Source organism: Eublepharis macularius, chromosome 3, assembly GCF_028583425.1.
Source record: "Eublepharis macularius isolate TG4126 chromosome 3, MPM_Emac_v1.0, whole genome shotgun sequence".
NCBI lineage: Eukaryota > Metazoa > Chordata > Lepidosauria > Squamata > Eublepharidae > Eublepharis > Eublepharis macularius.
The window spans coordinates 54,381,518-54,394,679 of NC_072792.1; the positions used below are offsets into that span (position 1 = coordinate 54,381,518).

Consider the following 13,162-nt stretch of genomic DNA (forward strand, 5'->3'; position numbering starts at 1 on the left):
TGAGGGCTCGCAGTGTGGAGAGCAGAGGCTATCTGTGTCCCCTATAGTATGTGGAGGCATCATGTCCTGATTTGGCAAAATGCTGACCTGCACTTCAAATGAAGAAACCCATTGTAATACTTAGTAATGCAATTCCAAATTGTGGAAACCCCAATGTGGGCACTAACTTCAGCCCATTATAACCTCTTCAAGTCCAAACCTGGCTCTGGAAGGCAGCTCCAGCGTATTTCCATTCCTTGCTGCCCTCGAGTTGAGATCCCACACTGTTTTAGACTGGAGAGGTGAAATTGACAGAACCTTCAAGGCAGGGAAGATGAAATTAACAAACCCTCTGAGGAGCAATCTCTGCTGGCTCTGTCTTTTAAAACTATGCTTCTCGGCTATCCCTACACTTGACGAACATGTGCTGAGGCATCTCGTGTAAAGAGACTCTTTTCTATGGAAGCTTGCTGGATGACCTTGGGCTAGTCTCACACACAAACAGTCTAGTCTTCCTCACAGGGTTGTTGTGAGGATAAAATGGAGGAGAGAATGATGTAAGCTGCTTTGAGTCCCTGTTGGGGAGAAAGGTGGTGTATAAATGAATAATAATTGGATCTTTGGGGTGATGTATTTATATTAAACTTGAATTCATCAAATGCTTATTCAATCACATTTTTACTCCAGTGACCAAAACTGACTATTCAGCATGTGATGTCCAGGATTCTGCAAGTTCCAAGAGGTGGCTTCAGAAGAATGGTTTGAAGGCACAGAAACTGACAGTGACTGAAGCGTTGGGTAATTCCACCTTTCGTCATGCGGATGGGGTTGTTGACATAAAAACCAAACCAGAGAATGAATATTTGCAAACTGATGCAGTAAGTAACCTGCTTGGGGGTAGAGGTGGGGTCTGATTCTTCGTTTTTCAGGTTGTTATAAATGTGCTGGTTATATAGTAAGAAGTTTTGTTGATAATTTTGACAGGCACTATTTTGATATCATTACGGAAGCTCTCAGTTTCAAAATTGCTCAGCTGTTTTTAGATTCAGCAGGACACTTTTTATGTATATGTGCATCAGAATATTAGGAGGTGCTTGGCTACAGCCATCTTGAAATCTTTTGGGTATATGCAGGGACTTGGCTTAGCTAATATACTTCCACTTTAGTATTAATATATTTTGTATGAAATAAAACTCCAAGAAAAAAATCTTTCAGAGTAGAAGAACTAGTGATTATCTCTCCCATGGTGGAAGATATTTTGTAAAAATGTGTTGGGAAGGGCATTTAAATTAGTAAACTTCTTCAAACTGGTTTGAGAGTTGCTTCTTTTTTCTGTTATGGCACTCTTATCTGACAGTGGCACTAGTGTTGCCTTGTGGTGCTCATGCACCACATGGCATCCAAAATTATGACATTTATTTTCAAGGTGACAGTGTTTTGGTTTTGTTGACACTTTCATCTTTATTATTTATTAATTACATCATCTTTCAGTCTAACAGAGCCCCAAGGTGGTTCATAATAGAACCAACTGAAATTCATCACAGATCACAGCAGGAAAGAGCAATTAAATCAAAACTCATAATAAAGCTAGTAACAACCAGCAGAGCAGAACAAACCAGAAAACCATAGAAGAGCAGACTAATGTAGGTACTAATGCCTTAGAGACCAACAAATTTTTCAGGGTATAAGCTTTTGAGAGTCAAGGTATTGAATTAATCCCTAGCCCCACTATTATACCTGTTATACCCCGCTATTATACTTGAATTAATCCCTTGCCCCGCTATTATACCTTTTCGGTCCTGGCCCCAACCTGGTGGAACTCTCTGTCTGAGGACACTCGGGCCCGCCAGGATCAGGTATCATTTCGGCGGGCCTGCAAGACGGAGATGATCCACCAGGCTTACGGTTGAGGCCAGCGTCAGGACCATCGTTGAGCCTCCCACCCGTCTCCAGTATTCGAGTACAGCTCGTGTGTCTGTCTACCTCCTCTTTGTATGCTGGGGGGAGGAATGTGTAGCCAACTATATCAGGTTTTTGTATATATATATATAATTTTAATTGCTGAATTTTATTGTAGAATCTGCTATGTAATTGTATTTTATGACTGTTGTACCCCGTCCTGAGCCCACTTGTGGGGAGGGTGGGTTAAACACCGAATAAACTAAACTAAAACTTATTTTCTAAACATTAATAGGTCTAGGATAACTTGAAAACAATATTTCCATCACTACAAAAACACTTGTGAAATGTGGGAAGTTTCTGGGGTTATTTCTGCATTGGTGACTGTGTATAGATGCAGTTTAAAAATAGTGAAGCAGTGCTTCAAGAAGGTCGTGTCATGTGTAAAATCAGCACCACAACTTTTTTCTCCTGTAGGAGACTAACAAGAAAAGAATCCATGCGAAATACTGTGATAAGTTTATACATATGCACTTGGAAGATGGGACTACAGTCCATGTACATCTTGATGCTGAAAAGTATTTGCGATATGAAGACAGAATGAAGAATGCTCTCGATCAAATGGAAAGCAGGTCAGCCTTCTATTGAAATCCTTTTAAAACTCGTTTCTTTTTATCTATTAAAATATTGCTATTCTAACCTTCCATCCTAACATGGACCACCTGGGCAATATATATCTATTATGCCAGTTTGGTGTAGTGCTTAAGAGTGGCAGGCCTCTAATCTGGAGAACCGGGTTTGATTTCTTACTCCTCCACTTGAAGCCAGCCGGGGGACCTTGGGTCAGTCACAGCTCTTCTAGAGCTCTCTCAGCCCCATCCACCTCACAGGGAGATTGTTGTGGGAATAATAATATTTCCTGTAAACCGCTCTGATTGGGTGTTAAGTTGTCCTGAAAGGTGGTATATAAATTGAATGTTATTATTATTTATTATTATTATGCCATATAGACTACAAAAAAGTTGTATACAAACAACAGCTAGATAAAAATTTAAAGGAATAAAAAGAGAACCAGCGGTTCCAAAGATAATAAAAATCGTCACTAATACAGAATAAGCACAAATAGCCAGCTGCATACGCAGCACTTACAAATTAAAGTGCCTCTAAAAAAGGATCTGCATCCAGTGATGCAGCAGCCTGAATAGCCCTGGCTAGTCCGAACTTGTCAGAGCTTGGCTGCTAAACATGGTTGGCCATGGTTAGTATTTGGATGCAAGGTCACCAAGGAAGACTGGGATTGCTGTGCTGAGGAAGGGAATGCCAAAACACTTCTCACATCTTTCCTTGAAAACCCTATGGTCCTAGGGTTGCCTCGAGTTCATTGTGATTCAGTGGCACACTATTATTATTATGCAGTGAAAGGGATGGGGCCAGGTGAATTTCACTTTGGAGGACATTCCAAAGATGTTGTGCTGCTAGACCAAGAAGGTCTCCTGTCTTGCAGTCACTCACCATACTTTAGACACTGGGGACATGTTGGGAAGGGTCTTTGAAGAAAAGAAAAATATCAAATGTAAAACAGTCTGATTGAGATGGTGTTTATATAACCAGACAGCATAATGAACTTGTATTAGGTATTCTAATTTTAAAGATCTCTGACAAGATACTGTGGAAACAACAACAAATCGGTGTCATGGCACCTTGCATAATCATTAAACGTACGCTACAACAAATGTATGCAGATGTGTAACACTTCAAGCAGAGTGTTCTAATTGAGAATAGATATATTATAAACAAGAGGTAACTATTCTTTTGTAAGGAATCATTTCACTAAACTATCTAATTTTATTATATGACTTTCAAACAGATCAGTTAACGCATCTATGCCTTTACGGTTATAGCTGAAGAGAAATGTGCATTTTTCTCCATAACATGTTCTACTTTATTCACCAATATATTCCCCTATAGCAAATGGACCGGCTGTTTTGTGGCTTTTGACCCCACCTTCAGCATTGTGTGTGTGTGTGTGTGTGTGTTTTAGTTGATAGATTTCATTACAAAGGCATTGGGACAGGTCCCCACTTATAATAAATTGGGGGGATGTCTAAGGAACTGGAAGGCTGTATGATGCAAGGTGGCAGAAAATTGTAATGTAAAAACACAATAACTAATTTATATTGAGGTTTTAACTGTTCAAGTATTATTTCTTTTCATTCAGACTGCCACGAGGTCTCTAGTCAAAAGGGAAAAAATGGATGAGAAAGTTTTCAGGGGGCTTTGATATTCAAGGGAATTAACAGAAGAAGGTAGTTTTATGGATTCTTGACACCATACATGTATAATTGTACCCATGTATTATATTTGTTTGTATTAAATACAACTCGTTAAAAAAACTATGACTTAATTGGGAATATTTGACCCCTATATTGGTTTGGTGAAGTGTTTTTTTTCCCCAGTGGTAGGAGGTTGGAAATTTGCATTTCACACAATTCTTTGTGCCTTTCATTTCACATTAAAAGTGTTTTTGTACAGACTTCAGGAACTGCGAAAAGGGAGCAGAGCGCTCTTTGGGGATGTAGTTGAAGATTACATTTATATTCTCATTGATACATCTCACTCAATGAAAAATAAATTGCCACTTGTGAAGGAAAAAATATTTCAGCTTGTGCGGGTGAGTGTCAATTACTATTTTAAATACTGGGTTGTGGAACAGAATGAATGCATAAAGATGTTGTATTTTCCTGATAAAACCACTGATGGCTTCTACAGGTTTGGGATTGGGTAGACAGCTTATAAGATGAATCATATATTAGAAATAAAGTATTTTTACTGAAACTTCTAGAAGTTGCTTTTCAAATATAGCAAAGTTTTGATGCTTTGTTTATATGAAGGAGAATTCAGCAGGCTGTTTCTTGCAGGAACAACTACAAAACAAAACTCAGTTTAATCTTGTTAAATTTGATGGTGAAGCAATAGCTTGGAAAGAAAAACTTGCTGAAGTCAATGAGCATAATTTGAAGGATGCTTTACTTTGGATAAAAGGGCTGAAGGTAAATACAGAAAGAAAACATAAACAAGCCAGTTTATTTAAGTACCCTGTATTTGTATGTATTTATTTGGTTAAAGGGGTCAAACCTGATATCCTTGTGGCACTGATGTGTTTCTATATATGTCTGCTGTGTTCATAGGCAGTAGTGGAGAGATGAGCTGGTATAGTTTAGTAATTATTCCTAGATAAGTTCTATATGTCATTCTGAGGGTAATAGTAGTGTCAGGGAAACAGTTTAGACTGGGGGAAATAGTGGGGTGTGGGGGAAAGGATTAAGGATCTTTCTGTGCCACTAGTCCAATCCAACTTGGAGTGCCCCAGGTTGCTCTGAAGTAAAACATAAAAACATAGGGAGATTTGCTCATGGCTCTCCCATGGCTCATAAAGAACTCTTAATCACAGGGTCATAGAGTTGGATTGGGTCTTATAGGGCATTCTAAAGCAATGTTGGAAATACAAAGCTAGAATGTTCACTATGGCTATCCAGCCTTTGCTAAAAGACCTTCAGTGAGAGAGAGCCCTCTCCAGGTAATTGGTTCCATTATCAAACTGTTAGGAACTTTTTTCTAATGTTAGTAATTGAAATCTCCCCTCCTATAATTTAAGACCATTGGATTTGAGTCTTGCCCTCTGGAGCATCTCTTTCCTATGTGACAGCCCTTGAACTATTTGAAGAGCGCCTTCATGTCCCCCCTTTTCTAAATATACCCAGCTCCTTCAGTCTTTTAGGAAGAGTTCCTGAAGCAAGAACTTACATTTCTGTTTTTCTCCCTTTCCCCACTGCTGAGCAGTTTTAGGCATCACCTGGCCATGCAGGAACAGGATGTACAGGTTGACCTCAGCATTTCCTGTTTCTCTGCAACAAGGTCATGCTCAAATACAGCCTCTGCATCTCCCCCAACCAAGTATGCCCATATTTGCACATCTCTGTAGCAAGGATGATGCAAAACCCTGGATGTGAGTTTGTTGCAGAGAAGCAGCAAGCATTGGGAAACTTGCACAACCTCTCTGTGTGGCATAGTGATCCCTGAAGAGGCTTTTATTATAATCAGATGTCCAAGAGTGTTCCGTTTAGTCCAGACAACTAAATATTCTTCCATTTTGCATTCCCCCATTGCTGTTCATACTTAATGTAGTAATACATTTCATGATATACTTTGTCCTCTTTCTACCCACAAAAACACAAAATTGTTATATTTGTACCTGTAAAGCTTATCTGTATCAGGTTTATGCCTTTGCCAGTTTGTCACATGGGTACTGAAACAGTTGTCCAGGATTCAATGTATTCTGCATCAAAGTAGAGTTTTATAATTTGTGTAATCTGTCTCACCTGTACACTTGATAAACAAATGTTGAAAGGTGTTCCACCCATTTAACACTGCTAATGTTTTCAGTTCTCTATTTTCCAATTGACTGATTAGGTTGGAAGTTCTACAAATACACTGAAAGCTCTTCAGATTGCCTTTGATGACAGTAAAACTCAAGCCATTTATCTTCTTACTGATGGGAGACCTGATCAGGTATCTATGCAAGAAGCAAAATGTGTCAGGGCAGTATGATGATGTAACACTGGCTATATGACAAGTCTCTGTAGAGGAGGGATAGCTAAAGTGAGGTAGTCCAAGGAAGACACCAGCCTCTTGTCTACACCTTTACTCCCAGCAACATGGAGGTGGACATGTAAAGAAGTATGACCTTTCAGGCCTCAGAATAGTAGGTCCCCCACAACTGTGTATGTGTGGGGGTGGGAATGGAGCAGAATTCTTGGTTGAACTGTGAAAAGCAACAGTGCAGAGACTGTGGAAAAAGTAGCAGTGTTTGGAGGGAGGATACTGGGGGGCAAAACTGAACAATGATGAGGGCAGCAGTGAAAGGAAAAGCTGTGGTCTTGGTGGATTGGTAAGAGAAGACAGTGCTTGAAGATGGGAGTCTGTTGGGGGAGTGAAGTAGGCAGAGAATCTGATAGTAGAAGTCATAAGTACAGGAGAATTTAATGGGACAGGAGGTAACATTATATAGCAGAAGCTGTAGCTTCCTGATTAGAACTAGATAATAAATCAATCTCTGGGCTGCTGCTGAAAACAGCAACCGCATATGTTAGTGCCGCCTCTTTAACATCTAATATTCAACATCTAATAGAACCTACTTTCTGTTGTGATGTCATGACATTCTGTATTTCCCTGTTTTCCATGAGGCAGCCAGTGATATAGTCAGGCAAGTGAAACATAGAATGTCATGACCTCACAATATAAGGTCTACTAGACTATAATATGGGGAGAAGGGAAGCTAACTATGCAGTGTCTGCCTCTGCCATTTGAAGAAATCTGTACCAGTCTTAAGCTTAGGAAATTTTCCATAGAAGCTGCAGTTTTGCCATCTTTCCCAAATGTCTAGATACAAGGGTGGAGGTGAACCTCCTCAGGCTGTGTTCAAAACATCCTTTGAAGTGTTGGTCTCCCTTAGGAAGAATTATTATGTTTATTATAGTAGCAGAGTTGTCTAGTGGGTGCAGCAAAAGCATGCGTGAGCGTGCTCATGTTGAGGAACAAATACCCACATGGGCCAGGCTTTATCCTTAGCAAAGAAATATTTAAGGAACTCCACATTATTTAAAGAACTCCACTCAGAATAAGAAAGGAGTACAGATAGCATTCTATTTGAACTATTTAGACTAGAATGTCTGCACTCATAGCTGCAAGATGAAAGAGAGCGATGAAGAGGCAAAGGTGGAGATGGAAGGAAGGAAGTCCCTAAGAGTCACAATCTGCACTTCAAAGGGCTAACACCAGACCAGAGAGAGAGAGAATGGAAAGGTCCTGCCCTTTTTGTCTCTCTGATCTTATATAGCCCCCACCCCCATAACCTGTGAGTAGGGAACAGCATCAGGTCTTTTACTTCCAACATAATATACTTTTACAGTGGAAAATAATATGATTAAAAATCTACTGATTTTGATGTGTAAAACAATAAATTATAGAGATCTGTAAGTTGCTTCTATCCAAATAGTCATAACGGTATACCCTGATGATAGAAAATTGTTGACTTAAGCCTGCCTTTATTTTTTTCCATATGTCAGTGGCAGCTCATAACCGTTGATGGTGTACAAAGCTGACAACAGTATGTGGTCAGCATTGATCTCACTAGCATATCAGGAGCAAAATTGGATTGCTTACATTATCTTGGAAGATTGTAGTTTATAATTTAATTGAGAATCAGCTTATTAATATACATATTTGCAGGTTTCTTGAGTTTCAGGCAGTGAGTTTAATAAATAGAAGATGCCTTGGATATCTAAAGAATCTTATATGTAGCAGTGTTTTTAGATTGAAGGTCTCACAAACTTGGTAAATGAACAGAGCAAAGTGCTACTGGACTCTTGCTCTTTTCTACTGCTACAGACAGATTAACATGGTTACTCATCTTGGTAAATGAACATAAAGGAGTTGCCTTATAACAGTCTATCCAATCCAGAATTCAGACTGACAGTGATCACCTTAGGTTTGTGATTTGCTCTGCTCACTGCTAATGTGCAATCCAAGAGCCCAGGAAGCATTCTGGGAATGGAGTAATATTCCTCTTCTTGCCCCTGGAAGCCATCACAGATGGTTTAGGAAGTGAGTTGTGCACAGTGCACAGTTGATTCTGATTGTACATGCTATGCAAAGCAGCTAGGACCAGTTCAGCCTAAAGGATCTCAAAATCCAATAGCCTAGGTCCCTAAAGGACCTAGGCTATTGGATTGGAGATGATGAAACAGGAAATTAAAGCCATCTGCATAAGGCTGAAAATCTCTAAAATGCAATTCTTGTCACTGATAATTCAGTGAGAAGTTCTCCTATTAGATTTAATGGATATCAGAAGCTTCAGTCATTGACAGTTATTGTGGAAATTTATAAAGGATATTTATACTTTTTTTCTTTATACCTTGTTTACAAAGATGTAGCGTAAATGAAGTTTAACATAGAGGTTGGGTAGCCGTCCGTCAAAAATGCTTTGGATTTCCTGCGTTAAGCTACAGGTTGAACTAGATGGCCTGAAAGGTTTCTTACAACTGTAGGTCTCTAGGACTACCTTTGCATTACTTAATCTCCCTCCCTTTTTTTGCAGCCTCCCCAAACTATTTTAGATCAACTTAAACTTCAGCGGAACATTCCCATTCACACAATTTCCTTCAACTGTGATGATACCAGAGCTAATAAATTTTTACACGAGTTGGCCAATGAAACAGGTGGACGTTTTCATTACTATCATATTTGTTTGATGGACCCTGATGCTCCAAAACCTTTTGAGGCAAGTCTTCAAAAGTTGAAAAGGAATCATTATTTGGAAAATATTTTAATATTGAGGAGTAATGTGAAGGTTTCTCATGAATCTTATTAAGTGCACCAAATGCTGATGAGAAGGGCCAAGATTTAAAGTTTATGATTCCATTGCATTAATTTATTCCCTTTTATTTATGAGTTTGTGTAGGTCCCATTATTGATAGGCAAAATAAAAAGTAGATTTTAGTGAAGCTTTCCAAGGCACTGTGACTTGTTTAGTAGAAGTAAGACCATAAAATGAAGAATAATATAGCCATGATTTTTTTTAACACAATCGCAAAATTTAACGCCACTAAAAATGCACTTTTAAATCATTAGATTTAGGAAAGAAGACATAATAAGAATTTTTAACCATATGTTTGCTCTGGGATCTTGTTCTTGTCAAATCTTATTAAAATTATTTTTATACAATAGGGAAGGCTGAAATGTACAAAGTAGAAATGGGCTGAATCCACACACCCACGGAGCGTCCCAGCGTTGCGCTAAATGTTCTCTAAACACCTGGAAGTGTAGCGTCTTTCTAGCGCGATTCAGAAATCGCTAGAAAGATGGTACACTTCCGGGTGTTTAGCGAACATTTAGCGCAACGCCGGGACGCTCCGCGGGTTTGTGGATTCAGCCATGGTTAGAAGTGAAATTTAATAAATGCCACAAAAGAAATGCAAGCAATATAGAAATAAGAGTTAAGGCCAGTGTTCCAAGAAATTAATTTCATGTCATCATAATGCAACATTTTCTCAGTAGAATTATTGGGCCTGTTTAGTATCATGTTCATCACTGGTTTAGTTCAGTGATAAAATATATTTCTAATGAATGAGAACAGCCCATATCTTTCATTTTGCCAGTCAGAAGATATATATCTTCTTAAGAAAGAGATTGAACAAGGGGAAAAAGAACTGAAGAAAGTAAACGCCTTCTACACTGACAACGTATGGATGGATTGGTTTAATGGCTCAAAACATTGGGAACATAAGTATGTACTTTAATTGTTTTTATTTCTTATATCATCTTTGGGATCCTTGACTACTTGTTGTGTGTTTTATCTTGAGTATCAGAAGGTCAAAGTTACAAGAAGATTTGTGGGGGGAAATTCATGGATGTACTTCAAATGGTAAAAAATTTCTCTTGATGGAAAACAATTTCTAAATTGTTGAAAGGCTGCTATTTCTGAACCTTCACATACTTTCCTGTCATTTGTTTGGAATCTATTTGGTAAAATGTACTACAAATTAGAAAAATATAATGTGAGCTTGAAAAACATTAAGTAATTTTCATTGAGGAAGCATGATTTTTTCTGTATGCTCTTTTCCTCTCAGAGTTGAATCATTCACCCACCTGGCCTCAGTTTTGCCTATGGCCTGATTCATTCCCCATAACTTTAAGCTGCCGTTTCCATGCTCTGAATGTTGCTTGAATATTGATCACAAATGCCTGTTTGTGATGCACCTGTTAAAAGACTAATGTGCTGTAAGGAGAGAGCCAAATGTGGAAGGTGACCATTACAGACTGGACAGTCGGGTGTATCGTTCCATAATTGTCTTTTCCATGAGCAAAATTCCATTCACAAAACAGCGAATTTGCACCATGAGAAACAAGTATCTATAAGCAGCTCCCAGTAGGATATATTAAAAGCTGGACTTCTTATACACCAAAAGAAAGTATGCTGGGTTGTTAACTTACCTGAGATCACTTTAGATACTTTTTTGTATTGTTTAGTTTTCCAGGAACCTTTTCTGAGCATCAAGCACATGGATCAGCTTTCCCTCCACTCCAGTTCCACAAAACATATTAAAAGTGCAGTATTTCAGACTTCACACTTCTTGGCACAGCTAGTGACATGTCTGTTTCTTAAACAGACATCGCAGGCAGGCTTTTACTGCATCCTCAGTAAGCACACAAGTTGAGGGACTGAATCCCCCACCTCCAGATAGGCCATATTGTGCCTCTGAAGAGCCGGCATCAGCTTCACCACAGCCTGTTACAGATGGACGTCAGACACACTCTGAGAGTCCAACCAGAAAGAAGAAAGCATTATATGCAGGTAAAAGAGAATACAGAGATTATTCAGTAAAAGGTGTCTCATCTCTGACATACATTGAGTGCAGTCAACCAAGCACTGCTTTCGTATGAAATCGCACCCCACCTTCATTTCAGCACTGCTGTGGCAGACTCAGTGTTACATGGATTACATCTTCCATCAGCAAAATCAAATACTGAGGTTTACTCATAGCGGAGAGAAAGTAAGGCTGAGGTTCTGGACACACTTCTGGTATCAGTGTTCTATCACATTGACTGGTTTTTATGGTGGCTATTATGCACAGTTGGCTTCTCTCATCTCTCCTTGTGAGAAATGGGACTTTGTTTAGGCATTATATTCTTGAGAGAACTCTCAACCTCCAATGAATCATGGGCAGGAGTGGGGGGAGCTGTCTCCCTCACAGTAGGGAGAAAGTAACAAATGGGGCTGTTCTGCATTTGTTGATCCCTCTTTCTGGCCAGTTCATTTTTTAAACTTTCTGCCTAAAAAGAAGGGGATGGAGGAGGCACATAGGAGCCCCTGACCCCTTTGCTAGATTGAGAGTTTTCCTCAGAACATAATGGCTAAACATGCCTCACTTCACTTAAAAACTGAAAATAAGAACTTTGTAAAATAAAAAGTATGAGATTCAAAAAATGGAAGAAGGTGACCTTTTTTCACCCCCACCCTGTTTTTTAGAAATCATGTGAACTTGTTATTTTGGGACTTGTAGCTAAATGTCACAGTGGTTGTCTGGAGAGGCGTAAACCTATGTAACCCCCCTAAGCATGTTGAATCCTTGCTTTTTTTTCTCTAGCAGGATATCTGTCCAGTATTGAGGAGGGCTTGTGTTTGATTTTCTGAAGATATAGCAGCCCTATTTTGTACCTCAGTAGGCAACATCCCGGGGATGATTTTGGCCTAAAAGGTGGAAACCCCTCCTGGGTATTCCAAAAGCGAAACTAGCTTGACACCTGTTTTAGAGTCCAGATCTTATGCTTTAGACCTGCCTTGTTGTGGGTGGCTTACCCTTCAGCATTGGAACCCACATAGAGACAGAGCAATGAAGAACTGAAGATACGTTCCAAAATTTGTTACGGATACTGAAGGGTCAGATTTGGTTCATGCCTATTATAGAGCCACTTCTGAACTAACAAGGAGGATAGGGCAATACAATGCTTGATTTTAATTTTTGTTACATCCTGAATTCCTTCTGTTTCTTGCTTCACTTTGTTCCACATGCAAGTGTGCTATGTGCTGTTCAAATCACAGAAGTGATGCAATCCTTGTGCAAATGAATGACAGCCTAGATTAAAAAGAGAATACAAGGATACAGAACGAGTTTGGAATGAAATCCAGAAAGGACCCTTGTCCATGTATTTTAAAAATATGCCAGGATTATTTGCAGTTTATTTTTTAAAATATGCATCTAATTATTGTGGAGTTTCTTTCTTAATAAATGTCATGTTTTAAGATACATAACTTTTTAATGTTGAGGTGCTTCACTGTATTAGATGACAGTCTGCACAATCATTTTAACAGTTCCGAGGCATCAGATGAGGAAGCAGTTGCTGCATCTCCTGCCCAGTTCCTCCAGTGGTCTGTTTGCCTTTTTCCTGTCCAGCCTACTGTGGGGCAAAAACAGGAAAGTGGACCAGAGGTGACACCTTGTTTTCGTGCTCTGAAACTTTTAAAGTGAAAAGCACTATTCGGAACTATGTTGTAAGTCTCTTGGACTTCTTAATTTTGAAGGATGTCTCTTAACTTCTAGGTTATTAGTACTATTTAGTACATTTAGCAGGATTGGAGGAAATTCATGAGTGCAACTGAATCCTCTTAAGCCTGTGAGGAAATGATATAGGCTCCTTCTCCCAGTTTCCTGGTAGAACTAGTTCT

General features: G+C 39.2%; 1 protein-coding gene across 1 annotated transcript in view; it reads left to right on the plus strand.

Moving 5' to 3' along the window:
- Nucleotides 1-13,162, plus strand: part of VWA3B (von Willebrand factor A domain containing 3B) — a 97,521-nt gene that overhangs the window by 44,718 nt on the left and 39,641 nt on the right. The window contains exons 9-16 of the mRNA XM_054975038.1: nt 667-857; nt 2,356-2,510; nt 4,411-4,549; nt 4,797-4,928; nt 6,349-6,447; nt 9,035-9,221; nt 10,099-10,222; nt 11,106-11,290. Of these exons, the coding sequence (XP_054831013.1) occupies nt 667-857; nt 2,356-2,510; nt 4,411-4,549; nt 4,797-4,928; nt 6,349-6,447; nt 9,035-9,221; nt 10,099-10,222; nt 11,106-11,290 (1,212 nt within the window). The remainder of the gene's footprint in view (nt 1-666; nt 858-2,355; nt 2,511-4,410; nt 4,550-4,796; nt 4,929-6,348; nt 6,448-9,034; nt 9,222-10,098; nt 10,223-11,105; nt 11,291-13,162) is intronic.